Raw genomic sequence first — 24,701 nt, 5'->3', positions numbered from 1 at the left:
GAAGTGATTGTGATGCCTACATTAAATTATTAATACCATTATTAAATGCGTGAATAAAATGACCATACCATCACTGAAAAAATTTAACGAATTTAAGTGTGCTCTGCCTGACATGCTTACATATTAGAACAATTTAAACAGCAAGTTTTAAAACATACAATTAAACCTGCATGAAAGTTTGCTTGGTCATGTATAAAACACTAAAAACTTTATTTTTTTAACTCCCCAAAGACTTGAAAGAAAACACAAAGAAATGTATTATTATCACAGAGAATTTAATTGAACAAATGTAATGAACATAAGGAGTGGCTTCAGGTCAATCATTACCAATAGCCTTTAGACACATTCATTAAACGCTGGTTACGCTTTTACCATACAAAGACCTTCTCTTGAAGACATTTTTTTCCTTTAAACATAATTTTAAAGCTATATGGCTTATGACTTCTCTATTTAGAAAAAAGTAGTTAAAAACGTACCTGTATATACACAAATACATATTTACAGTCTTGTTTTATTCTTATCAGTGAAGTTTTCCGTATTTTTCTTTAAAATAGAAGTACAGGGAGAGTGTATGTTGTGCTGACAAAATCATCATCACATAAGTACACCTGAAGATGTTAACATCAAGGACTTGTAAGTAAAAAGCATAAAATATGCAGCAAGAAAAGAGTACAAAAGAGACCTTCAAGCGCAACGCTCAAACCCATGCAAATTTAGAAAGAAAAAAAGTCAACAGTCAAGATGAATGACCTTCATGATGGGTTTTCAGATTCTGTAGACTTTGCCCTTGAGCTGTCAGATCTTTCTTTTTTGTCATCTTTCTTTTCCTTGCTCCTGCTTCTGTCCCGTCTGTCTCTTTCTTTTTCCTTGCCTCTGTCTTTGTCACGTTCTCGATCACGATCTCTTCTGTCACGATCTTTTCCACGTTCTCGTTCACGACTCCTTGAGCGCTCTCTTCTCCTGTCCCTGTTGTCTCGATCTCTGTCACGGTCTCTTTCTCTGTCTCTGTTCTTTGCTCTGTCTCGGTCATGGTCTTTTCGGTCTTGATCTCTCTCCCTGCCGCGGTCTCTGTCTCGATCCCGGTCACTCCTCTTGTCTCCATCTCCATCTCTGTATCGGTCAGATTCTCTGCCTCTACTGCGATCCCGCTCTCTACTGTGTTCTCTCTCCCTTTCCTTGCTGCGGCCCCGGCCCCTATCTCTTTCCCTGCTCCGATCTCTTTCACGATCTCTTTCACGATCCCTTTCTCTGCCCCGGTCATACTCGTGCTCCCTGTTCCAGCCCCATGATCGTCCACCATGGCCACCTTCTCTATCTCGGTCTCTTCTCCTATCTTCAGACAAATCCCGCTGTCTCTCTTCAGACAACCTTGAGGAGGCATCTCTGTCACGTAAACCACCATCAAATCTACTTGAACGGTTATGTGGCTCTGAACTATCTCGGGAGGAACAGCTTCGCCTCCTCATTTCAGGGGAGTGCCGTCTCCAGTGGTCATCACGGTGGGTGTCTGGGCTGTGTCCACCTATACGGCCCTGTATTGGAATGGGACCTTCAGGGGGTGTTGGAAGCAGAGGTCCACGAACAGGTCTAACATCTCGAACATCACCTGGATTGTCATCATTGTAGTTAAATCGTGCTGGCTGACTAACAGGTTCCTTATCATAATGTCCTGGTGGTAGACCTCTCGGGCCACCAAACTGCTGCACTGATGGTCCCCGGTGCCTTTCAAAGTCTTGAGGTGAAGTTCCCCGTGATTCCTCAAATGATCCCCTATGTTGAGGTGAACCACGGAATTGGTTTGGAGGTGGAAATCGCTGTCCCGACATGTCACCTGAAGGTCCAGGGGGTCCCCTTCGTCCATCAAAGTGGTTTGGTGGTGGTCCCCTAAAAGGAGGCCCTTGTGAAGGTATCTGGGGCTTCTCTAATCCTTGATGATAAGAGTTTCCACCATCTTCAAATTGATCACCAGGCCCTCTTGACATATTAGATGGAGGGCCATGATCCCCAATGTTATGAAGTGGAGGTGGACCTCTCTGACCAGGGAAGTGGGATGGTGGTGGTGCTCTATTATCAAAGTGATTTGGAGGGGGACCAGGAAATGGTAGCGGTGGACCCCTGGGTGCAGAGAAGTTAAAAGGTGGTGGAGGCCCATTAAACCTTTGTGCATCAAAGCTGGGAGGGGGCCCAGGTGGTAGAGGCCCTGCAGGTGGGCCTCTTGGTCCAATATGCTGAGGGGGCATTGAATTCATGGAATTGTCAAATATCTGAGGAGGGGGACCTCTCTGACCCATTGGCTGGAATAGAGGTAGTCCTCTTGGTGTAAAATTAGGAGGTGGTGGACCTCTTGGAGCAGCATCAAACTGAGAACTGCTACCCCATTGATTCTGGAAAGGCGTATACGATCCAGGTGGTTGATACTGAGAATGATCACTATCCCCAAGGTGAGGAGGTGGACCTTGAATTGGGGGAATCTGTATTGGCAGTGGACCTGACATTGGAGGAGGGAGATGCATAGGTGGTGGAACAGTCATTGGTGGGCCTTGGATGGGAGGTGGACCAAGAACAGGTGGAGGGCCAATAGGAGGAGGAAAAGACATTGGAGGTGGAATGTTAGCAGGGTTTGTTGTTGGTATGTGCTGTATATGGGAACTGTGAGAATCCATATAAGATGAGTTGTCTTGGATGCCATCTGGTGGCACTCCTGAGTGTAAAGAAGTAGATGAAGTACTGATTGTCGAAATGTTATAATATGTGGTTGCAGTGGTCTCAATGGGCTTCCCAATGGATAAAACCTGATCAGCTTTTAAAACAGCCTGTCCAATGGATGAAACTTTATCAGCTTTTAAAATACTGGCAGAATTAGGCCAAACCTCCTCAAAACTTTTGATCTCAGATTCAATGGGTTCATCCTTTGTTTTGGGTTCCTCTTCAAGCTCTTTTTCCATGTAGCTTTCAACTAACTCTGGGTCAATCTTTTCCCCTAGTAACGGAATTGAAACCTCTGTACTCTTTGTATCAAGAAAAGGCACCTCTTCAGTTTTGCTTTCTTCTTCACTCTCACCCGCCTCTTCAGATTTGGATGTTTCTGGCTGCTGGATGGCAGGCTGCACTGAATCTAAGGTGGCAGTAACTTGCAATAGGGGCATATCTGTGGTTGCAGAAGGTTCTGCTACTGATGTATCCTCAGTAGTGTCTAACTGTGCAGTTTGTGAGTCTGCAACTGTGCATGCTTGTGTTGGTGATGTCTCAGTCACTGTACTTTGTTGAGGAGATAGTTTGCCTGTAGTAAGAGGAGATTCTTCCTCTCCTTCTGTGGAATCAGACGTCTGTCTTCTACATGCAGCTGCCTGTCTAGGGTCTCTACTCTGCCTTGGGTCTCTTCTCTGGTTAATAATTGGAGCAGCTGAACTCTTTACCACCAACTCTTCAACCCTTTTACCAAGCTGCAGCAGTTGACTGTTAGCCAACAGAGATGTAACAGGCTGTGAAATCAAAGTCTCTGGTATTTGTTGATGAACTGGGTCCTCGTGCCTCTGTTCATCTGTCTGTTTTTCTTCAAGCACCTTTTGATGCTCAGTTAATTTCTTAGCACTTGGATCAACATCATCAAAAAGGGAGTCATCCTCAGGGTCATAAGCTACATCTTCCACCACGGAGTTGACCTCTGCTTGCTTTACTGCAGCAGTTACTTTTGTTGTATCATGGGTATTTTCTGTACTATAGCCAACAGCTGGGTCATATTCTTCCTCAGGATCATATGGTCTATCATCCTGTACTTGTACCTCTCTACCCTTGGTTATTGCAAACTGCTGTACAATTGGATCTAACAGGGATACAGAAGGCACAGAGACGTCGACAGCACTTTGATCTGAAGGTGATAATGAGACATCGGAATCTTGCTTCTTCTTGCCAAAAAGTGTTTTCAGGATAGTTTGAAGTGGTGTGGAAGAACCCGTAGATGCTGCTGAGACATTGGAGGATGGAGAATTACTGCCTGTGGTAGTGCTGACACCAGGTGCTTTCACAGAGGACAGTATTGAAAACACAGTTGAGACAGAACTTGAAGACTCGGAGGCACTGAGGGGTGGAGGGGTGCCTGGGGGAGTTGTCCTTATGGCTTCCAGACTAGATCGAAGAACTTTGTCCTGTTTTATTTCAGATTTACTAGTAGTGGATGGTTTTGGTAGGCCTGTCTCATCGTCTCTTAGAGTCTTAGATCGTTTTTCCTCATTCTCTAGAGGGGCTCCAGGACGCTTCTTGTCCTTCTGGCAAATTAACAACCCCAGAAGGAGATTTGGACGAGCTGGTTCTAGCCCTGCAAAACAAATATGAAACATTATTTCACAAATAAGTCCTCTATAGATCCATTATAATCCACAGATTCATCTAACATAACACCTATGTAACTATAACAAATTTCAGGTATGTTAATAGGCAAGAAATACACATAAGAAGAGCTTGTTCCACATAACACAAAAACACAACAAACTGGTTAATAAGAACTTAACTACACACTTTTTGTATTTTTTATGTACCCACCAAAATACCCTCATGATGTACACAATTACTGGCAAATTAGTTTATCACAAATGGCTTGTTAATTTAAGCATAAATATACATACCCCTTAATTATATAAAAGTTATAGATAAAGCAGCATTAGATTAATGATAACACTACTTATGTTCCTCTTGCAAACTTATGCCAATAATGATCATTTCAAACATGCTAATTTTATGCAACAATATGTCTCAAGATAGAAAACTTGCTGGTGAACTTCAGTAAGTCAGTCACTCATTGGGCAGATCGGACGACTCCCTTGTTGTTCTTATAAGACAAGATGTTGTCCAGCATACAACTTACCATGGTTGCCATGATATTACAGCTAGTCCAAAAGCAGCCAGCATAAATGGGCATTTTTACATTTAATATTCAGCAAGGTGGCATAAGCTATATATTACATTTTTACGTAGTCACTTTATGAAACTCCAACACTTGTTCTTACAATTAAATATGAACCTGAAAAAGTAAGGCTAGGACACAAATATCTAGGACATCAAACTTGGATTCATGATATATTTTATTAGAAAGTCGTACAATACATGACAACTTGAAAACAAAAACAAAAAGTAGACAGACAAAAAGTAGCACACAAACAACTTTGTCCTGAACAATCTTGTACCTTATTGTAGCACATTTGATATGGCCTTTTTGTAAATTGTGGAACAAGCTTTCCATTCACAGAATAAAGAATTACATTCAAACATGGCTTCAATCATGCTTACCTGATGTTAACATAAAAAATAGCTTTCCATTAAACGTTTGGAGGAAAAACTAAGATGATTCTTTAAAGAACTGTTATAATATCCTTGTATATGCTTACCTGGTCCATCAAATGGCAGAAGTTTCGCAGGAAGTGGGTCTTTTGAGCTCAGAGGGATGAGGTAAAGGTCTTTAATGCGCTTGTTACTGTTTGCCACAACTCCAAACCGTTTACGGCTACTGAAATAAGAAAACAGAGACACATACGCCACCTCCTCCTCTTCAGTTGCTGGATGGAAACGAATGAGACTGAGTTCCTGAAAAAAGAACACTCAGCATCAGAAAACAGCATTCAGATGAATGAAATACAGTTTAAATTAACTTTGTGTTTTAAATATAATTCTAGTGAATATGAAATATGTTTTTTCTTTCCATACTTTTGAAAGTGAAGTTTTCAGCTTTCCCACATAATCCCATACAGTGTGTGGTGATATTCTACCACCAATATGAATAGTGTCAGGCAAGTCCTGCAAAAAACGCAAATAAAGAAAAATAACAGTTGTTAAAATGAAAACCTATAGTATAATATTAAGACCTTTTAAGTAAATACCTTGAAAACAAACCTCCTTAATATGTTCAAATGATCCTGACACCAAGTAGGCTTTTGTGACAAACTTGGCAACAGAGTGCATGTTTATGAATCCTTTCCACATCATCTCTTGTCCAGACAAGAACAAAGCGGTTTCACCCTCAGGAGGGGGCTGTGACACACTGATAAAAAAAAAACAACAACATTTTTTTAAATATTACCACATATTTAACTGGCAACAAAGCAGAAAGAAAGACATTTTACATTTCAAAAATATTATATATATTCTCGCACCTGGCAGTACCGGACCCATAAGAGGATGGTTTCGGGATCACAGGTCTGGGTATAGACACTGGGGCAGGAGGGGGCATAGGCAAAGGTCCCTTTGCTTCTACAACCACAGGTTCAACAGAGATAGGAATATTTGCTGGCACAACGGCATCAGGAACTATCTGAGGTACAGATGAGCGGTGACCAGCAGTACGAGGATCCCTCCGAGTTATTGTAACGGAAGAGACTGCAGGTACAACAGCAGGAACTGAGGCATGAACCACAGGAAATACACTGCTTGGATCTTCCACCACAGATGTAGAATCAGACATGGGCGTCTCAAGACCAGAAAGAGAGGAAACCTGAGGGAGATCAGCAGGGGATTTGGATGGTCTTGGCTCTGATTTAGGCTTAAAAGATTGCTCTGGCTTTTTAGGCACAGACATTTTGTTTTTTTTAGATGGTGGCTCATCATCTGCCAACTTCTGGCCTGAAAAATAAGCAACATGTTATTTAAATGTAAGCTATTAAAAAGATCATCTGTATATATACAACCAGTAAGAGCCACTTTTCAGCAGGTCTTAAGGGTATGTGGCTTTTTATTGTGGTAATATAGTCCCACCTGTACAGATCTTGCAGTTAAGGTCAAAGAGATGAGCCCTGTGCTCTGCTGTGGTGTCTTTTAGCATACTACTGAAGATATCTGGCATTGAACTGCCTTTGCCAGTAGAGACTGAGGCTTGTGGTGCAGAAGTAGGCCACGTGTCCTCCTGGGAGTCCTGCTCAAAAAGGACAAACATAGAAGGAAAGGATCAATAAACAATCTTTTAATAGTTTTAGAATGCTATTCTCATCCATTTAGTCATACACGTTTATATGCACCCATGTAAAAGAAAGAGAAACTTAAGATAAGGAAGGTGACAGGTATAAACACAAATAGTGCATTCAGCAAAGTTGCTTTAGAAACTGAAATAAAACTGAAAAAAAAAACAGAAAAAGAGCAGTACAGATACAAAGGTGTGTGCAAGATTAGACAGATGCAGAAAGCAAGAAAGCCAGCACTTACAGCAGCAGAAGCCAAGTGGGAAGATTGGGAAGTGGCAGGCATACATACATCTCCATCAGACATAGGAGGAGGGGCCTCCTCCATGTCCACATCTGTGAGAGCACCCTCCTGTCTGGAACCACTTTTGGACTGTCCTGACTGGGATCTCCCACTCACATCCAGACTCTTTAGGAACAAGTACATCATTTAAGCACACAGTGTAGTCACATAGTTTACACAAACAAATTCCAACTTGTTATACCTCAGAGATCTCTGATTTTCTCCAGTCTGACATCTCCTTGGAAAGAAGTTCTTCTGGACTCAGTCTCACCAATCTGAAAGGACTGATCTCGCCACCAACCACACGATAGAAAAGGCCCTGCCACACAGATAAGTAAAATAATGCAACTCTCTCCAAAACTACTAAAAGGTCTATGTAGATTTCAGTAGAAACACACACATATATGTGTACAAATAAAGTGACTAACCTTGTTTTTGGGGTCCTTTAGATTGAACATAAGGGACCTGTACTTGTTCTTGTATTTGTTATCAGTGTTCATATAAAGGTTAAACATCTCCTTCTCAATGCTGACAGCCAACCTTCCCACTTCACTCTCAGACATGGAAAGATCATCACCGTCACTGACCCTGTGGCACACAGATGAATTTAAAATCATATTTTTGCAATTTGATTAAAAATCATTTTATTTTTTAATTGTTAGCACGATCAATTGCATGAGTCAGAAGAACAAATGCAAAATATATATCAAAAACAGAACCTAAAAAATCTGTTAATCTGAATGTGTTTATTTTAACCATAAAGTTTGATATTAACAAATACTTTACAGGTTAATGAACAAAACAAATTAAATGCAAATGTCATAAAAAAAGTAAATGTTATACTTCTGAAACATCTCTAACCTTTTATATAGGATATCAGTCAGTGACCGTCTGATGTTGGATCTCATCTGGTTGTTGGGTGGTGGCTGTGAAGAAGCAGCAGGTGCAGTGGGTTGGGTTGGTTTAGGTGCGGAGTGCTGGGTGGATGACACTGGTGACGATGGGGTTCTAGACTTTGGAGACGGACCAGGCTCTATAGAGTCCTTTTGCCCCGCCTGTGGCTGCTTTTTTGGAATAGTAAAGGTGCTCTTGCCCACACGGAGAGCTCCAGACGGATGGTGGCGAGATCCCGGGGGGCCTAAAGGTGATAAAACCGGAATTGGTGGTATGGGAGGTCCTGGCTTTTTTGGTTTGGCTTGTATGGGTATAGGCTGTTTTCTTAACTCTCTTCCACTGCTCAAAGTTGCTGCACTTGTTTTGCTTTTGGGAAGAGGCGAGGTTGTGGGAGCAGCTGCCTTTGTCCCCTTGGAGCCAGGAGACTTCTTCCCACCTTTGGGAGCAACATTTGAAGCAGGTGGTTTCTTGTCAGCGGAAACCATTTCCTTCTCTGGCTTGACTTCTTCATTGTCCTCCTTTTCTTTATCTTTTTGGGCAGCTGCTGGAAAACAGATGGAATAAATTGATTCATGAACACAGAAATGAAAATGCAAACCTAAAAAAAAAAAAAATTACAAATCACAATTTCAAGTAATTTCACAGCTTTGTTTTGGTCAATCCACAAAAAAAGAAAAAAATATAGTATGCTCAATTGTAGCACCTTGCCTTGCATCTGTAATAGCTTTCTCACGTTACTTAACATGATGACCACAAGTACAAGAATTGCTTCAAACTAAGAAAATGTTTCACTTGCAAGCTTTATTCTTTAAAAATCTTACAATTATGTTAAAGTCAATATATAAAGGTAGTTGACTCACAGACCAGTCGGCTGTATTTGTATGTGTGTGTGTATGTGTGTATATATATATATATATATATATATATATATATATATATACACACACACACACAAACTGGCAATTTAATAGTCATAATCACTGTGTGAGAAGTGACTTGGTGTAAATGTTGACTCAACTAACTGGAGCACAGAGCAGCTATTAATAAAACATTAAAATATTTATGTATATAAGCAGAATTTGAAGGGTTCATAGAAAAACCCTTCAGTTATTAAGTGAAGACTTGATCTTGGAGCCAAATTCAGATTCACTGCCTTGTTTTAATTATTTTTTCATGATATACACCTCCAACTCAATTTTTTATCTCAATTAAAATGGCAGTAGTACATTACAGTACAACACAGCACATTAAGTACATAAAGCATAAATATCCTGATGTAATAATTCAATTAATAAAAATAATTGTGTAAGAAATATTACACAAAGACTTTAGAAATGATCATCTTGCCAGCTACAAGGAGGGGGAAAACATTTCAGTTCAAAATTAAGAATACAGATATATTGAAGTATATAACTGTACAACAATGAAACATCACTTTCTATTGTAGAACTGCATCCTAAAAAAGCACTTTCAGGAGCAGGTATACAGTGTTCCACAGAGCATCACTGTAGTCCCATTCATTTGTTACCCATATCAGACAAATTTCTCCATATCCTGATCAACACAACACAAACAACCCTAGGCAACCTTATGTTCACTAGTGCCACGTTTAGAAGACTAAAACCCATGAAAAATGCTGCTGGGACCAAGACAAAAATGATTGGCATTCATTTTGATTTTCTATTTCATAATATTCTAGTATCAAACAAATGCCCTACATTAAGCTTAAGGTATCCCTTTTCTTCTTTTGTCATTTTTGCATATGATAAACTGAAAACCTGTCCTCTGCAAGTCAACCATTTCTACTAAGGCAGAAAACTTGTGCTCTAAAATCTCTGCATCAAATCAGCTACACTCAGCTTTCAACAGGTACACTACACTCTCAATATGTAATTTGTTCATATGTAAATATTAAATAAAACAAGCGTATCAGCTTTGGTCTACATTCTGTGTATGTGTATAAATACAGTATGACATTTCCCTGTGTGCTGCAGTTATGAGGCGTGTGAATTCTGTTGTTGTCTGCTGTGGGCTGATATGGTGTCCTCAGCTGTTCTTCATACGATCCCTCATTACTTCTGCTCACTCTCTGGGCTCTTGGACTTTCTGACATGCCACAGTTCTTCTCTCAGGCCGGCTCCAACGACTGTAGGCTTCTTTTCGCAAATCAAGCTGAGACATTTAGAGAATGGCTGACAAAAACCAAAAACGGGCAGAGGCCGTACCATCCCATGTTGTCATTGCAATAAACAGACTTCTCTCACAATTGAAGCACAAGGCCAGAAGTGTATTATCCGCAATTTCACTTTATTTTGAATGCCACTTTGTCCAATGAGGATTTATAAATGCAGTGCATGCAAGTCAAAGGACTATCCAATTAAAAGCTGTTAGTTAAATAGTTAAAAGTTACATGTTTTCATTCATATGTAACAGCAACGTAGTCAAACGTCCACATGATCAAAGATGTTCTATTCTTAGTCGGGGAAGGAGGACAGGAGAAAAAGACACCAAACCTACCTGTTCTGGTGTGAGGTCAGTACATCTTTTCGGATGAAGTTTTTGCCCCGATGATGGCAGGGATTGGAGATAAGTGGCAAAGGCATTCCATACATTGAGAGACTCAAAATCACACGCATACATACTTTGCTGGTCAGAAAGCTTTACAAAAGCATACCATGGCAAGGCACTACAGTTTGAGCTCAGATCCATAGGATCTACATTTCTTATATCACCTATTTGGTGCAAAACTAAATTTACTTGGATTAAATTTATTAAATACTTAGTTATAGACTGTAAAATACAGTCTTTATGCATTTTAGATCTAAAATACTTACCCCTTTGCTATTTTTTTTAAACTTACCTGTTGTGGAGCTGAATAGCCTGATACAGATACTTTCCAAATATTATCACCTTGCAGTGTTGCATAAAAACACTGACAAAATATATTAAGACGTAGCACAGGATGTCCAACTTAGAAAATTCATAATTATAGCTGTGCTAACATTTTCCAGCACTAATATCCCTTTAAAGGCACAGAATTTCAAAAATTTCAATCCAATTTTCACCAGAAAAGAGCTGCTTTTTTTTTTTTTTTTTTTTTTTTTAAATCTGTGAATCTTTTAGACTGCAACAATTTCAATCTGCTGTTCTTGACAGTTCATCTTTGGTAGAGACAGGTCAATAAAATGTGGAAAACCCTCAGAGAGATACATACACGTTTTGTTTAAAACAGATGCTGATATGGGTGAAGTCTTTTCAGGCGTTACTGCAATGTAATTATGGTCACTGGACCAGGATGACATGGCTGGTGGCGGTGGATGCTCCTCTGCATGCTTGTCGTCTTCATCATCATCATCGTCTTCCTCAGTCCCAGACTCTGACTCCTCTTTATCCCCTTGGTTAGATGACCTCCTTTCCATGCCTGACCTGCTCTATAGACAAGAACAGAAAGCACTGTTAGCATATATAGATTAAGATGTCCTAGCATTATAGCGAAAGTTCTGATATGATACTTGTCTTCCTGATAGTGAGAACCTGAATTAGCAACTACTGAACAACCTGTGCATTTACACCTAAACACCAATTTAAGCACATCCACACAAAACAGTAATTTAGCCATATACACACACACACAAAATTAATTCTACATTTTTATATAAATAAACAGCAAACAATTTACTACGATTAAACCCATAATAAAATGAATATATGATTAATATTGGGTGCCTATGAATAGTACCTTATTTGGGGTTTTATTTGTGGTCTTTTTCTGTGCTTTGGGCCTGCCCTTCTCTTTCTGTTTGGAGTCTTTTCCATCTGTGGTGATGGTCTTCATGGCGGCAGCAGCATGTTTGAGTATGCAGTCGTTCCCACAGTAGACGGAGTCAGGGAGCGCATCTCTCTCACAGCCAGGGCCAATGCACTTTGGGAGGGAAGATCCCTCAACTGCAGACACCTGCTGAAACTCAGGGATGTCAAACCACTTGTGGCCACAAGATTACAGCAAACAGATCTACACCTTATGTACTGTATATCGCTTCCTTTTTTTTTTAAATAGCAAGTAAAACAGTAGCATTTTTGCACTATCAATTTTTAAAACAGTAATGTGCATGTTGTTACATGACCTCATCAAATGTCATCAAGTTTAAAATATTTATTAAATACTTAAGAAAAAAAAAGTTTTAATTTTGTGGTCTGATCAAATAAGTCTAAGAAGTTTCTGGCTAATATTACTTCCAAGTCATGGTATTGCACTGTGGAATCCAGTATTCAAAAGCAGAAAGCTCTGTTCTATACTGCAAATTTCGGTCACTCTAGTAGCTTATCTGGGTATACTGCAAAGACACATATTTCACAAGTCCACAGTATACATAATATATACTGCAGCATTAGAAAGAGTAGCATGCTAGTATGCTAAATCAAACAGTAAGAATCTGACTTCACGAGGTTGTCATCTGCTGAAAAATCAATGACTGTAAATAGTGAGGTTTTGGGGAATTTTGCTAAGGACAAATGCATTTCCCCCAAAATGTAACAATTCAAAAAACAAACAAAAAAAAATACACGTGAAATTAAATGATTCTTGTAAAGAGATATGCCCAAAAATAACTACTATTATGACAAAATAATTTAGAAATTAGACTTTTCATAACATTTACTCTTAGTCTCATATTTATATATAAATATATAAATATTTTTTTTTAAGAGGGGGTCATTTACAGTCACCTTTTTTTTTATTGTTAAGAAACCACTCACCACCTTAATTATTACATATATTTAAAAAAAAAAAAAAAATAACAAACTTATAATCACATGCCTTTACAAGGTGATTTTGTAACAAACTCCCGTTATGTCAGCAGGAAAGGTACTCCGTTGAGAAAAGCACCCAATAATGACATGAAACCCAACAAAACCATTATTTTACATGCTTTGTAATGGCACTAAAAACCATGGTTCTCTGATGTTATTACCACCAAAAATTATGACATTTACTTCTGATGTTAGCCTGACATTAATCTAATTATTAGTGGTCAAAACTGAAAATCCTAATTTTCCTGTACAACGTAACATTGCAAAAACACCCAGATATGATAGCGGCCAATTAATGACCATCAAATTTGGGAGGTTTTATGTTTTATTTATATAGTTATTAATCTTGCAATTTAAGTTACATAAAAATTAAATTAAGCTTTCAAGCAATGTGGCTGACAGTAAATTTCTGTAAGAAAAGTTAACAAATTTCATGCACAGAGGTACAAAGCATCAAAACGGTTTCCAAAACCAACAGGATGACTTCTACTATCCCATGAAATTACATGTGAACAAGAGTGCAGTATTCAAACTTGTGTATCGCACAGAGACATACCGGCTGGAAAATCTTTATTTTCTTTTTCCCACTAGGATTGGTAGCCTTCTCGATCCTGCCCTTGATGCCCAGGTCATCAGAAACTTTCTCCTCTGTGGTGGCTGCAACAGTGCTAGATGGTGTAGCAAGACCGCTCTCACTTTTACGAAGGCCAGCTACAGGCCGTTTGCCATTCTCTGCAGCTGCTGTGGAAGAACCAGTCTTGGAAAACTGTCCCTTCTGTGTGTAGCAGTTTGGACAGACATAATCCTCTCCATTTCTCTCCATCAGTCGGCCACGTGCCTCAGAGATGCCAACGCAGTCGCCATGAAACCACTCCTCACAGCGATCACAGCAGATCATAAACCTATGCACAAGGATTTAAATAATGACCAAACACCCTCAACAATCATTAAACCCACAAGAGATATAATAGAACTTCCGCTGACAAAAATGAAAAGAAATAAATGGACAATTTCTGCTTTGAACAAACACTTTCCATGATTCTTGAATCGTGCCTCACGAGGACAGTGCAACATTAACCAAGTGCTGAATTAACAATTGTGAGAAAGATTAGGAATGTACCAATAGGGAATTGTGTAATTGAAACCAATAATTTGTCAAAATACACAACTGCACATTTTGACTCTTTCATCTTGGGCTTAAAACACTTTCTAGCTAATTACTGAAATCCTATGAGCTTAGAATCTGAATGCTCACTACTGATAGATTATAAAAATACAGTCAAGGAAATCAGTAAAAACAATTCAAAATGCAATTCAAAAAACAGATCATTGGAAATGTTTGTATACTAGAACGCCACACACATGTGCTTCATTCACACATTGAACTAGATCTAGTTTGTGAAAACTCACAGATGCACAAGTACATCAAATAAAAAATAAAAATAAAAAAAAATGTTGCCATTGTTGTCATTCACAATTATGATTCATGGTTTTTATGGCAAATGGCAGTTACTTACTGCAGATGATTGATTCGATTTTGAGCCCAAATATAATGTAACATGGCACAAATCTTCAAATAATCATACAGTAACATCTTACAGCTTAAAAAAAACCTGTATCCTTCTGGATCACACTTACACACTCACATGCACTGTCATACGCATACTGCGTTCTGTGACTCTAAAGTGTGATTTTCATTGATCTAGCTCATACCATATAAGGTTTTATAATGTAACACTGCAAAGTACAGTTTAATTTTAAGATGTATATGAGAACTTTCACAAGACCAAATTGTTTTCAGCATGCAAACCAATTTCTAGCACAGTGCAGGTTATCAGGTACGCTGTGAAAAATGATCACAACTTCCTATCGCCATTTTATTTTTCTATTATTATTATTATCCCTATGTCCGTTTATGGCTTTAAAAAATATTTAACCAATGAAAAGCATTCAAAAGAGCTTGTGACTCCACTGGATCCTCAAACTGTCAGTTAAAACCTTGTGACTTGTTTGCAAGGCAAGGGTAAATAAATAATGTTTGAATAAGTACAACATTTTCTTTACTCAAGAGGGCAAATTTTTTGTGTTTGAAGAGTGGAGAAGAGTTATTTACTGTCTAGATGTAGCCAATATGTGAAGAAAACAAAAATAACTTTATTCAATAATTCCTTTGTCAACGGTCTCCTCTGTGTCTCTCCATATAACCGTAAGCTGCGTATTATCTTCTGTGTCATCCGCGCCACAAGAGAAACAGCGCATCCTTGTGGCGCGTCGTTATTGTTTTCTTCGCTTACAAAAAGTGTTCCCGTTGTTTCATATAACCCAGATTGCACGTCTAATGGCAGATGGAGTATTCTGACGATGACTTTCATACCTTTTATGGACCTTGACACTGTTATTTACTTGCCAGTCTATGGGACAGTCACAAGCCTCCCGGTTTTCATCCAAAATATCTTAAATTGTGTTCTTAAATTGGATTAATTGACAAAATTTACATTTTGGGGTGGAGTAATTAAGTCAATAAAACTCTTAAGTCTCATGATTTGGTTAAAATACTCCAGGAGATAATGTGCACGTACTTACAGAGCATAAGAACACTTCACTTTAGTTCCTTAGGGCCTCATTTATAAAAACCATCCTAAATTGTATCTTACGATCTTCTCTCAAATATGCGCACAGAAAATACATGTACGCTTCATTTTCAGATGTAAAATCTATGAATCGCAAATTATCTTGAACTTGCACGCAAATTAACAGTTTCAGCTCTCTGCCTTGTAAACGACTCCTAATTAATGTCATTAACATGTAAAAGATCACCAGTCATCATCCAAATTCTATAATTTAGAACAGCGAGCTGCAAGAACAGCTTACATTTTCAAAAACCTGCAGTACTCCAACAAGAAAAAGCATGTATGTCTGCTCAGACCGTGACGTGACGCTAAGCACTTTTCCACGTCAAAGGTAGTTTTTACAAATGTGAGCATTGGTGTGGATTTAAAAGTACACACATTCTAAGATCAAATTTAATCGTACGCACGCTTTATAAATGAGGCCCTTTGTGTTTTCACTCTTCTGCTCATGAAACTGATTGAAAAACTCTTACTTTTAAAACACTTTACTGAAATTAAATATCTATAAACTCACTTTAACTTTTTACTTCTATAATAACTTTCATGTAAGTGCTAAATATATTATAATAGTTATAAAACATTACATAACATACTTATTCCAGCATTATTAAAAATGTTGTTTCATAGTATTTTATAATGTATAACAATTTTTGTATGTGTATAAACCATGTATTTCAAAAACTACAATCATTTTAAAAAAAAAACATTCTATAAATTAAATATTTATATAAAATCTTATGTTTGATTAAAACTTTGAATCATATGCATTCTTTATGCTGAATCTACGTGCATCAGTAATTTAATTCTCCCAGTATTCATCAAACAACAAATCAGCTAACAACATCTGGTGCACCTCCAAAGACACATACCTTTTGTTGTGTTTCTGCCTGCAGATGCAGTAAAGTGCATTAGGGTCATAACCATCACTGTCAGATTCACTGGACGAAGACTCTTCATCATCATCATCATTGTCGTCCTCTTCTTTCTTCTCGTTGCGGAGCTTCACTCCTACTTTGGGTTTAGCGTCTCTTTTGGGGTCTTCACGGACTGCTCTGGTAGGACGTCTATTTACGGACTCGTTTGAGGTCTGCTCTTTGTTCTCATCACAGTCCTCCTCACCTTCCTCGTCTTTCATCACCACATCCTTCACTTGTTCTTCTTTTGCTTCCACATCCTTTCCATCTCCAGCACTACCCGCAGTCTCAACATTTTCTGGCGTCTCTGTCGTTACCTCACCGGTGGCCTTTTCTTCGTTTTCAGAGCTGCCATCGTCACTCACCGAGCCAGCTTTAGGCTTCACTGCCCTCCTTATCCTTCCTCGACCCCTTTTCTTTTTCTCTGGTGAGGCCACTTTCTGTTCCTCTATTTTAGCATCTGCATTTCCATCAAAGCTGGCTTCGGAGGCCGTTTCAGCATCGGTTGGGGTCTGGGATGGAGGATCTCCTCCCTCAAGTCGTGAGGGACAACTTCTCCTGCCCGTTCCTCTTCCTCGCTTCACAGTGACCAGAAACTCTTCCAGTTTGTCTGTGCGTTTCGCCTGTCGGCCGCTGCGACGCACTGGAGCACCCTTGCCCTCTGGGGTCTCCGCTGCCATTTCTCCAGGGATTTCCCTTTTAGCAATGGTGGTCCGACGAAAGCCCCAAGTCTTCTTAAACTCACGTGAGGGTTTTGCAGATTTGTCAGGGTCCTCTACTTTGTCTTCACTAACATCACCTTGGTCTTTTTGATCTTTGACTTCTCCTAAGACCGATGTTGGTTCTGTGTGTAAGACATAGCCAAATTATAGTTCAATTCAACAATTAATATTTAATTATCATCATGCTGCAGCTATGTGATTTGGGTGACAATTAAAGCTGTGATACATGCTTTCAAGCTGATAAATCAATGAAAACATTTAATTGATATGGTGACACCACATTCTGATAAAAAAAAGCCATTTAATATTTCCCAGTGCATGCCCAGAATAGATTTAGAGACTTTTAAATCTCAGTGATTAACATCCTGTTTTAGTAATTTCTCAATCTGAAACCCTGACTGGAGTAGATCCCACGGCTCTCTTGTACAGGAGTGCATGTGGTGGAGTGGGCCGTGGGTACCTTGTGAGCTGGTATCCACAGGATCCTGGCTGGGCTCAGGCTCAGGGGCTTGAGCCAGCTCAGAGCTCACACTCTCCTCCATAGCAGAGAGACACTATTTTTCAAACAGAATGTCTATAATTAAGAAAGAAGACAGATTCAATAGAGAGCACAACTCCTAAATATTTACTACAAGTGCTCTATCCCTGATCTATTGCATCCAGAGTGGTGTGTCAACTCAAAATCCACTATATAATTTAAGGATGTGTGAAAGATTAACTAAACTGTTTAGAATATAACTGAATTATTACATGGCTACACATTGCTTGTGCTCAAGATGCACACTGGACTACTCAAAACTAGCTTAAATTACTTAAGAAATATTTTGGGGCTTTCTATTTCCTCAAGCAACTAAAACTAACAAACAGACTAACCACATCATCTTTGTTGTTAAGTTCAATCTGAATAATTCAGAGAATGCTGCTCCCTGATGTAAATTCCAAATTCCACTCACATCAGCAGACAATAAACAAGAAATTGTTTTATGAGAATTGTTCAAAATTTGTGCAAAATAAGTACAGTAAAACAAACAAACAAACAAAAAGTTTGGTTTCAGCACATTTTTTCTTAAATGTTAAAAAAAAATTGAAATATAAAGAGGACTGTTTTGCCATCACACCAATAAATTACATTTCAATTTATATTAAAATAGAAAACATAATACTAGTAGTAAAAACATAATACTAGTAGTGATATTCAATAATACTATTATTTTTATTCCTAAAAACAAGCAGGATTATTGGGAATCATTCATAATACAAAGTCTGTGTGATCGTCCATTTTAAATTTGAATATATTTCTTCCTGAAACTTTCTTTTGACTAAAACTATAATAAATATTGTCTTTACATAGAAATGCATAAATCAAGGATGTCTGCTACTGGAAAATTACTTTTGCAATTAAACCTCCGCAATTTAGGTGTGTATTTTGAGTATCATACAACAGTTTAAAACATTGAGCATCGCTACTGTATATTAATAATAGTGCATTTCGGAATTCCATAACCGATGCCTTTTCAACTATTTTCCTCATTGCAACACATTTCACATTTGTAGACACTAGAAATTTGTTTCATATTAAGTTAAAAAAATTACTTTTCATTATTTTGAGTTTCATACAACATGTCATCTTTGGTGGCCTTTTATAATAATATCAAATAAATCTGGTTTAAAGTTAAAATAATTCATAATGCTGCACATCACAATGAAAGCCATTTAAATGAAAAGGGCTGCATGATTAAACATTAAAAAAGGTTGTACAAATCTTGAACAATGCAATCGAGAGAAAACCAGACCTGCTGTAAGACAACACCTGCAGTCTCTAACATGCATTCGGCAAATGAGATAATGTGTCATAAGTTACATCTGTAAGGTTCAAGTTACCAGGACACAAATACCGCCAACAGCTTTCACAAATAAAAAAGAAGAAAAAAAAAAGTAACAGTGTGACTTTAGTTGTCAAAAAATGCAGAGTCTCATAATAACAGTACTGAAATGCTGTACCTGTGTGCTATGAAGACGATGGCTGGAACTCTTCTATTTAAGATACTGATCTATAAACAACACACACACAAAAAAACAATTAAAAAATTGATTAAGATGTGAGCTCTATAAGCTTAGGAAGGTGGTTACATCAACACATCAGCCCATATAACTTTCTGTACTTTCTTACTTCATATATAGCTTTCTGAATAATTAATGTTCCTTCATTTTCAACTAGTTGGAAGTCTATCAAGTTACACTTAAAAACAAAAAAACAAGATTAAGCACTCCAACCATGTACTAAATTTGTAGCTCAAGATCAACTAAATAAAGACCATAGCCTACATGTCACAAAATGTTGCATATTTCTGGAAAAAAAAAAAAAAAAAAAAAAAGGAATATATTGCTAAGAGTGACATGAGAATTACAAATTAGTAAATCTAAAAAAAGAAAAACCTACAGAAAATACATTTAAGCAAATAACCTGTTTACCTGAATACTATGAGCAAATTAATCTTCTATACAGGATTAAATGTCATATATTTGATTTGGCTCTTTATTGTTATCTTAACAACCACTAAAAATATTGTTCAACCATTGCACTAGACCCAACCACCTTCAAGTCGAAAGCCAGTCCTACACTTAGCAAAACACATTTGCAAAATGAATGCACATTTAATCGCTTTTACTCATATAGGCCTATACAAACAAGCTGACAGCTCATGTTGTAATGTAACTGCCATAATGCCTCTTACACACAATTAATAAGCAAGTAATGTAAAATCATTTCACATTCTGGGTGTCATGTACAACACAATTGCTATCCAATAATATTAAGATTACACAAACTACAAACTAACTTAAGCCGGGGAACAAAACGTAGTTTTAAAAACACGTAACGTTATAACTGTCACGTTACAAAACGTATTAAGGCCCAGATCCATGAATCCATGAATTCACCCTCGTCTAGTGTAATTTAAGGAAAGATAATCCACCCTCAAAAGGATTTCTGATGTATTTATAAATACAGCATTCCTGCACGCTATATTTTTAAATAAAACATACATCGTTGTGTTCTGGCATGGCCGCCCACAGTATTGAGTGTCATAGCAACACACATACACCCCAACAAAACTGACACGAAGAACTAACTCCCCTAGCTGCTGTAAAATATACATTTGCGTAATGCAAAGACGACGCAAAATGAAGAAAAAAAACCGTTTCCAGTTGTTACTTGCCAGTTAGCTTTAGCTAATCGCTAGCGCGCGACCTCCATTTCACTGTCCGTTCGTGCGCAGTCTGTCTTACACAAGAGATCCTTTCATTCCAGCTATTTTGCTCCTTAGACTCACTCATACGGTCTCACGGTGTGTATGACGAAGAAATACAACGGAATACAATTCTAAATGGGCTCTGCGGTATGTACTACTAATGCTAAATCGAACTCATTTTTGCGAATCGGTTCTTTCGAACAGCCAAAGAATCAATTAACGTTACATCCAATACAGTGGTTCTTCTTCGTCATCTGGTAGTGACGCCATCACGTGGTCCCTACGTTCCAATAAAACCCTATATACGTAGCCTATCAGCTGCTGATTATTACGTTATTGATGTGTTTATTGTATGTTTATAGGATTTAATGTGTCCCAGTGCCGCAAACGAACCATACCGACTGGTTTCTTGAACCGATTCGTTTGCTAATCGTAAGTAACGTTAACGTTAGTAAGCGCACTGGTCACGGAGAGCAGCCACGTGAGAAGCGGTTATCGTGTACACGTAATAAATGTATCATTTAATGCCAAACTAATTTAGAGAGCGTTCATATTCATGCAAAACATGAAGACATTTTTTAAATATTTAAAACCTGTACAGTTTCCGCAACAGACATAGACAATACAACAGATCTGCACGGACTTGTTTTATATAACGTCACAGTGCAGAAAAATACATAAGCACATATGAAGAAAAATACTTCACATTACGGTAAATCAGATTTAAAAGCGGCAAAACAATGCACAGGTTTAGTGCAAACCCAGAGGACCGCACACACCCACTTTGTCGACACAATAAAATCAAAAAACGTCATTGCATCGTAGTAACCACATTTAATAAAGACTGAATGCAATCGCATACAAAGCAATCGATAACTTAGTTTGGAGAATAACGTACAATAAAAAGTAACTTAAAAACGTGACTACCAATACACATGGGAGACATAAAAGTTACATGTTTAAACTCATATAACGTTACCAAAACAGAGATTCGGCTTTATTTAATTAAGAGACAAAGCCTGTGCTGTTTACTAACATTAGTATGTCCCGGGTTGTTGAACTCCATCTGGAATAATCTTTGCTTATCATTTCAAATAAATATGGAGTCTCATGGCGCCATTACTGGAGCGCGAGGTTCTCTGCTGTAAAACTGACAAACTGTATCTGCATCTCTGTATTTATTCAGCACAGACGAACGGCGAAATAGCATGCAGCAGTGGTCAATACAACTAGAAATGCATACTCACTTATTAGCATTAAGATCGCTCGGCCTACGGTCAGTGCAACGGTATGACCTCCATTTTCTCTTCTTGTTGATGATGGTGGCGAATGCAGTATTTGGATTGTAGTGCATAGCATGAGGCAAAGCACATTCGAAGCTGAAGTTGTAGAACAGCGACGCAGTGTCGTGGGGGTGAAAATGCACCTTCTGACAATATCTGGCATGCAGAAGTGCGCCCTCTGACTGCTTGGTAAAAAACCATGCATGCATGCAATACCCCATTAAAAAAATATAACTGGTACAATTTAATTATATTATTCTGATACGATTCATTAATAATTGGGGGTCTAGATTTGGCGGAATTTACATATTTTAAATAGAATATACTTGCATTTGCATATGATATCTACTTGTATTACACTGGATTATAATGCATTATAATAATTCTATATTTGATGCATTGAAGTTTCAGGAATGCATTTTCCATTTTTACACACCAGGATCTCATTTTTTTTCTTGACAGACACGTTGCAAATGAGTGCATATTATTAGAGAGGATGTTACACAAACATTGGATACTGACTTGCCTTGTTGCCTTCCTTCAGATTCAGCCATCAATACAAGATTTGGCTGCATTTACATTTACATTTACATTTAATCATTTAGCAGACGCTTTTATCCAAAGCGACTTACAAATGAGAACAGTAGAAACAATCAGATCAACGAGAACAACAACGGTATACAAGTGCTATGACAAGTCTCAGTTAGTGTAGTACAGAACACGTAGCCAGGGGTTTTTTTTTTTTTTTTTTTTTTTTTTTTTTTTTTTTTTTTTTTTGTGAATATGATAGAAAAGAAAAAAGGTAAGTACTAGTATTAGTTGGTTAAGTGCAGGCGCGAAAAAGATGAGTCTTTAGATGTTTTTTGAAAAATGAGTAAAGACTCAGCTGTTCGAATTGAGATCGGGAGGTCATTCCACCAGCTGGGAGCAGTCCAGGAAAAAGTCCGTGAGAGTGATTTTGAACCTCTTTGGGATGGCAACACAAGGCGTCGTTCACTTGCAGAGCGCAAACTTCTGTAGGGTGCATAAGATTGAACTAGTGAGTTTAGTTAAGTTGGCGCCGTGCCAGTGGTCGTTTTGTAGGCAAGCATCAGTACCTTGAATTTGATGCGAGCGGCTACTGGTAGCCAGTGTAACCTGATGAGGAGAGGAGTAACATGGGCTGTTTTTGGCTCATTGAAGACAACCCTCGCTGCTGCATTCTGGATCAGTTGTAGAGGCTTGATAGTACATGCAGGAAGGCCCGCCAGGAGAGCATTGCAATAGTCCAGTCTGGAGAGGAACAAGAGCTTGGACAAGAAGTTGGGTGGATTGCTCTGACAGGAAGGGTCTAATCTTCCTAATGTTGAATAAGGCAAATCTACAGGAGCGGGTCGTTGTAGCAATATGGTCTGTGAAGCTTAACTGATGATCCATCACAACTCCTAGGTTTCTGGCTGTCCTGGAAGGAGTTATGGTTGACGAACCCAGCTGTATAGAGAAGTTGTGATGAAAACGATGGGTTAGCTGGAACCACCAGCAGTTCAGTCTTAGTAAGGTTGAGCTGAAGGTGATGGTCATTCATCCAGCTAGAAATGTCACTCAGACAGGCTGAAATGCGAGCAACTACCGTCGGGTCATCTGGTTGGAATGAGAAGTAGAGTTGAGTGTCATCAGCGTAGCAGTGATAGGAAAAGCCATGCTTCTGAATGACAGATCCTAATGACGTCATGTAGATGGAGAAGAGAAGCGGTCCAAGTACTGAGCCTTGAGGAACCCCAGTAGCAAGTTGTTGTGACTTAGAAACTTCACCCCTCCAAGACACCATGAAGGATCTATCAGACAGGTAGGAGTTAAGCCACTGGAGTGCGGTTCCAGAGATGCCCATCTTTCTGAGGGTGGACAGGAGAATCTGGTGATTAACAGTGTCAAAAGCAGCAGACAGGTCCAGCAAAATGAGTACTGAGGATTTTGAAGCTGCTCTTGCCAGTCGCAGGGCTTCAGTAACCGAGAGCAGGGCAGTCTCAGTTGAGTGGCCACTTTTGAAGCCAGATTGATTGCTGTCCAGGAGGTTGTTCTGTACAAGAAACATAGAGAGCTGGTTGAACACAGCTCGTTCGAGTGTCTTTGCAATGAATGGAAGAAGGGATACCGGTCTGTAGTTTTCTAGAAGTGCTGGATTTAGAGATGGTTTCTTCAGCAGTGGGCTTACCCGAGCCTGCTTAAATGCTGAGGGAAATGTTCCAGAGTGAAGAGAGGAGTTGATAATGTGAGTAAGTGAAGGTATGACTGAAGAAGAAATCGCTTGAAGGAGGTGAGTGGGGATCGGATCCAGAGGGCAAGTAGTAGGATGACTGGACAGGATAAGTTTGGAAACGTCCGTCTCTGAGAGTGGAGAGAAGGAGGAGAACGAGTGTGAGCATTAGTCGTTGTGAAGTTATCCTCAGTGTGCGGCGTGGAGAATTGGTCACTGATGGTTCTTGTCTTATTTGTGAAGGAAAACTGCAAAGTCATCAGCTGTAAGAGTCGATTGAGGAGGAGGTGGAGGCGGATTAAGAAGAGAAGAGAAGGTTTTGAAGAGTGTCCGAGCGTCACAACAGTTGTTAATCTTGTCGTGGTAATATGATGTTTTAGCAGTGAAGACGTTTGCAGAGAAGGAGGAGAGGAGAGACTGATACACACTGAGGTCGGTAGAGTTTCTTGATTTAAGCCATTTCCTCTCTGCAGCCCTGAGTTTAGAGCGATGTTCACGGAGTACATCGGACAGCCAGGGGGCAGATGGGGTGGTGCGTGCTGGTCTAGACGACAGTGGGCAAAAGTTGTCCAAGCAGGAGGTCAGAGTGGAACAAAAAGTGTCCGTAGCACTGTTCGTGTCCAGAGCTGAAAACTGCGAGAGTGAAGGAAGTGAGGATGCAACCACAGAGGATAGGCGAGATGGAGAGAGTGAGCGTAGGTTCCGTCGAAAGGTGACCCGCGTTGGAGCGTGTGCCGCTTC

The 24,701-nt window shown here is 39.0% G+C and overlaps 1 protein-coding gene across 10 annotated transcripts; it reads right to left on the bottom strand.

Annotated features, from left to right (window-relative positions):
* Positions 1-256: 256 nt before the first annotated feature.
* LOC109088034 (death-inducer obliterator 1-like) lies at positions 257-21,823 on the bottom strand. Of its 10 annotated transcripts, none has more exons than XM_042734374.1 (17): positions 21,692-21,823; positions 19,195-19,244; positions 17,654-17,767; positions 16,427-17,315; positions 13,484-13,829; positions 11,858-12,076; positions 11,333-11,549; positions 8,086-8,662; positions 7,653-7,812; positions 7,427-7,543; positions 7,186-7,350; positions 6,742-6,898; positions 6,144-6,609; positions 5,884-6,031; positions 5,698-5,787; positions 5,382-5,577; positions 257-4,315 (listed from the first exon to the last, which is right to left on the bottom strand). In XM_042734374.1, the coding sequence occupies exons 3-17, from the start codon at positions 17,733-17,735 to the stop codon at positions 753-755; spliced, it is 7,392 nt and encodes a 2,463-aa protein (XP_042590308.1). In that variant the 5' UTR covers positions 17,736-17,767; positions 19,195-19,244; positions 21,692-21,823; the 3' UTR covers positions 257-752. The 10 variants fall into 10 exon arrangements, with proteins under 10 accessions (XP_042590308.1, XP_042590311.1, XP_042590310.1 ...); XM_042734377.1 differs by having other exon boundaries at positions 8,086-8,659; XM_042734376.1 differs by having other exon boundaries at positions 17,654-17,747.
* Between the last annotated feature and the right edge of the window lie 2,878 nt (positions 21,824-24,701).

Source organism: Cyprinus carpio, chromosome B11 (assembly GCF_018340385.1).
Source record: "Cyprinus carpio isolate SPL01 chromosome B11, ASM1834038v1, whole genome shotgun sequence".
Taxonomy (NCBI): domain Eukaryota; kingdom Metazoa; phylum Chordata; class Actinopteri; order Cypriniformes; family Cyprinidae; genus Cyprinus; species Cyprinus carpio.
Note: the sequence above shows the minus strand (reverse complement) of the source record. Positions and strands in the feature narration are given on the sequence as shown.